Consider the following 3,833-nt stretch of genomic DNA (forward strand, 5'->3'; position numbering starts at 1 on the left):
TTTTGTTTATGTTTTGTCAAAGTTGTATTGAGGGATTTATACAGTCTCTAGCTCAGGGAACTGTGGTCATGTATGGTAAACTGGACTGAAACATAAGGCCATTTCTTTGCAGTTAGTATGGTGATACCTGAAGCTGTTCTAAGCTGTTGTGAAGAATAAACCTTCCTGTTGTGAAACTGACATCAGCTCAACGTGTGTCCCTTTTTCTATTCTTTATCACAGCGCCACACGTTGTTGAACAGGAAACCAGTTGCCCCTCTGGTCATCATCTTAGGGAGGCAACACCAGCTGTCATAAAACTGATTAAACTAAAGACATCGGCCGACTTCCTGGGATCATCACTGCATTGAAAGTGACAGGAAGTCAATGGTTTACTCGCGGACTCACCGCAGGCTGCGTGTCAGCCAGACACAGCTCAAAGTCCAGCAGAGCTTCTGGCTCGACTCCCAGCTCCGAGCACAGCACCTTCACCAGCGCTGGGTGGTGTTTCTCCGCCTGAGGAAGGGACACAAAGCACAACGCAGCATCTTTAAGACTCATGTTCGTGATGTCAGCTGAAAGGACGCGGTTTATCTTTAGCTTTCAGACACCAAATCTGATAGATTATCTTTTCTTATTCCAGAGATTACTCAGGCCTCAAAATGGTCTAAATATTTGGCATTTCCCAGCTTCTGCAGGCCAAGGTATCTCAGCATTTTAAGGTATCTGAAAGAGCTTTTAATACCAATTTTTTACCCAAATTTTGGATGAATGAATGTAATCCCATTCAGGGCTTTTTACAGATCTGTAGGTTGGGGTTACCGTGCTGGCAGCAGAGGAGGCGTCTCCAGAGGACGCCGAGCCTGTCTCCAGTTCCTCCTGGACGGCAGTGGCGATGATGGGCACACTGAGACAGATGAAACATACCGACTGTAAACCAAAGCTCATCTCAAAGCCACATCAATGATGGACTAAAAATAGAACAAGAAAAGGCAATGACACACAGGCTTCCCTGCCTATCTATGACATCACGCAGATCCAAGGGTAGAATAGAAGCCCGAAATAAAGTGTTCACGGGGATTAGGTTTTATTATTTGTGCCTGTGTCCATGTTTAATATGAGCTTCCACTGTAACAAATTCAATAGAAGTGGTGCATTTCATAGAAGTGTTGCGTTTAGTAACTGACAGGTGGTTCTCCTTGTTGGGCCCGAAGGAGTCGTTGATGTCCCGCTGCAGGTGGATGGCCAGGTGAGGGATCCTGAGCAGAGGCCTGGAGACGTGAACGAGTCGATTCACCAGCTTCCCGCCACTCTGAAGTAAAAAAAATATGGAGTTTCCATCATATCAAAAGGACATTACATAAACTAACTGTGGGCCACATTTAGCTTGGAAAACAGGATCCCAGTTTACGGTTCTACATTGATTTGTTAATTATTTTCTGGCCAAAGTTGAACAGGGATTCCTGCATGCACACATTAAGAGGAAATCAACAGTATGGATCATGTAATCAGAAACAGTTGTGAATATGTCACTGTTGTCGAAGCTCCTACTGATTGTTATATTGTTTTTTTTCCCTCAACGGACTCAACAGAAGATGATCCCACGCTGCTTCAATAATGTTAAGGTGACTGATAGTGGTCTTTGAAAAAGGTATTGCCTGTCTGAATTTTCTGAATCGTGCAGCTGCGTTTTTGTGATGTTTTGCTGTAAAAAGCGATTCGACTACTCATTTAAACGGGTTTACTGTTGTGTCACAGTCTGGCTCGAGCTGACAGCTGTAGGCGAGACATTTAGCCTCTCGTCCTCAGTGGTGCGCTCGATAAATGTCATCGAAAAAAGCAGCACCGAAGTTTGACATTTTATAGAGGAATGGGTCAAAGCTGATGGTCAGGCTCCGCATAGAAAGCAAACCAGTTTCCTGATTAGAAAGAAAATGGCTTCATGTTTTTGGTCATAAATTTACATACATTTTATTTTACAGAAAAATAGCTACATATTTATATCAAATTTAAGACCAAAACCTTACAATTGAGCCTTACAATGAATTTAACATTTCTGTAAGTTATATTCTGTACAGCTTAAAAAACAAAAAAACAAACCCCAAAGAAAACCAGACAGCACAGATTTAATAGTAAGCCACAGAAGTAAACATAAAAACAATCACGCTACCTTGACCATAACGCGGCCTGCGATGGTGAGATCACGGTCAAACCAGGTGTTCCAGATTCCGCCGCCGTAGCACTCCACGCCGACCTGCAGGCAGCCCTGCTTGGTCCTCTTAGACCTCGGCTTCACCTGGAAGCACAAACACAATCAATAATCTCACAATCAAAAAATAAACACAATCATGATTTTTCTTCCCTTCTTTTGGTACAAAGAATTTGGATGAGGTTGCCTCAGTTTTCAGATTATTCTAAGACCTTAAAATGACTAAAACAAAACCATGTTGGTTCTCCAGACAGACGCAGCATTTCCTTTGGCGTCCACCTTCCTAAACATGAGAGGAAGAAGCTGATAGTAAAATAAAAACCATTCCTCATGACTCTCGGCATCGGCTCAGCTTCACTCTCCTCATGTTTCAGCTCCTCTCCGCTATGGTTTGGCTTTGCATCCAGAGTGGAAGCAAAGAGCTGATACAGGTGAATGAGTGGGCGGAGTCTCACCCTGAGGCAGGGGCTGTCTGTGTGGGCGCCGATCATAGAGAAGCCGTTTCCCGGCAGGTAGCGTCCACCCACCGCAAAGGCAATGAGGCTGGAGAAGTTCCTGGTCACAAAGTACTGCAGAGAGAAGACGGGAAAGACGGCAAATTTATCCCCATTATGATCTCCCTTGAAGCAAGTCCACCAATCAGAAACAACCTGCTTGTGATTGGTAGATTCAAATGGAGAGAGCCAATGGAAAACTATTTAAACAGCAGTTAACCTAACACGCATATCTTTGCACTATAGGAGGAAACCTACAGATGCACATTTTTCAAAATAAAAGCTTCTGTTAGGAAGCTATTATGACAGGAAGCATCATGAAATTCAGGCATATGCAGATAAATTAAATACCCCCACTTTATTATAACTTAACAGAAATCTCAAACACATTTTCAAAATAATGTGTTCTTATTCTTTTTCAAAATAAAAAATTCCGTTAGTTACAGTAACTTGTCAGGATGTGAAATGAAAGTCAGATATTCAAAGCAAAAGACCCTCAGCTGTTATAGAAATTCACCAGAATATCATAAAGGGTCATTTTTTCCTAAATAAAAGGTCCCCAGTTACTTTTGGGAAATTATGAGGACATTCAGACATATGCAAAACTTTGAAAATTAAATCCTTTGATTGTTGCAGAAAATGAATAAAATTATAGAAATTCACCAGGATAATTTTCCTTCGTATTAAAAGTCTACCTGACATACACATAACACACAAGTAAAGGACTTCAGGATGTTAAAATACACGTTTAATTTTCAAAATAAAAGACCCTTAACTGTTATAGAAATTTACCAGGATACTTTAAAGGGTCTCTTTTTCCCAAAACAAAATCGAACGTCAGATTTTCAAAACAAAAGCCCCTAGACATTTACAGACATTTATCATGATACTTCCAAAATAAAAGCCCTTGGTTAGTTAGTGAACATGGTCAGATTTTCCAAATACAAATTCTGAAATTTCAGCATCTACAGGGAGTGCAGAATTATTAGGCAAATGAGTATTTTGTCCACATCATCCTCTTCATGCATGTTGTCTTACTCCAAGCTGTATGGGCTCGAAAGCCTACTACCAATTAAGCATATTAGGTGATGTGCATCTCTGTAATGAGAAGGGGTGTGGTCTAATGACATCAACACCCTATATCAGGTGTG

The 3,833-nt window shown here is 41.4% G+C and overlaps 1 protein-coding gene across 2 annotated transcripts in view; it reads right to left on the bottom strand.

Annotated features, from left to right (window-relative positions):
• Nucleotides 1–3,833, bottom strand: part of LOC102288839 (aspartyl aminopeptidase) — a 31,170-nt gene that overhangs the window by 23,421 nt on the left and 3,916 nt on the right. For both annotated transcript variants that reach the window (XM_005919891.2, XM_005919892.3), the window contains exons 4-8: nt 2,644–2,757; nt 2,150–2,275; nt 1,167–1,291; nt 802–886; nt 388–495 (exon numbers count right to left, since the gene is read on the bottom strand). In XM_005919891.2, the coding sequence (XP_005919953.1) occupies nt 388–495; nt 802–886; nt 1,167–1,291; nt 2,150–2,275; nt 2,644–2,757 (558 nt within the window). The remainder of the gene's footprint in view (nt 1–387; nt 496–801; nt 887–1,166; nt 1,292–2,149; nt 2,276–2,643; nt 2,758–3,833) is intronic.

Source organism: Haplochromis burtoni, unplaced genomic scaffold, assembly GCF_018398535.1.
Source record: "Haplochromis burtoni strain Fernald_Lab_line unplaced genomic scaffold, NCSU_Asbu1 Contig_39, whole genome shotgun sequence".
In the NCBI taxonomy this organism is placed as follows: domain Eukaryota; kingdom Metazoa; phylum Chordata; class Actinopteri; order Cichliformes; family Cichlidae; genus Haplochromis; species Haplochromis burtoni.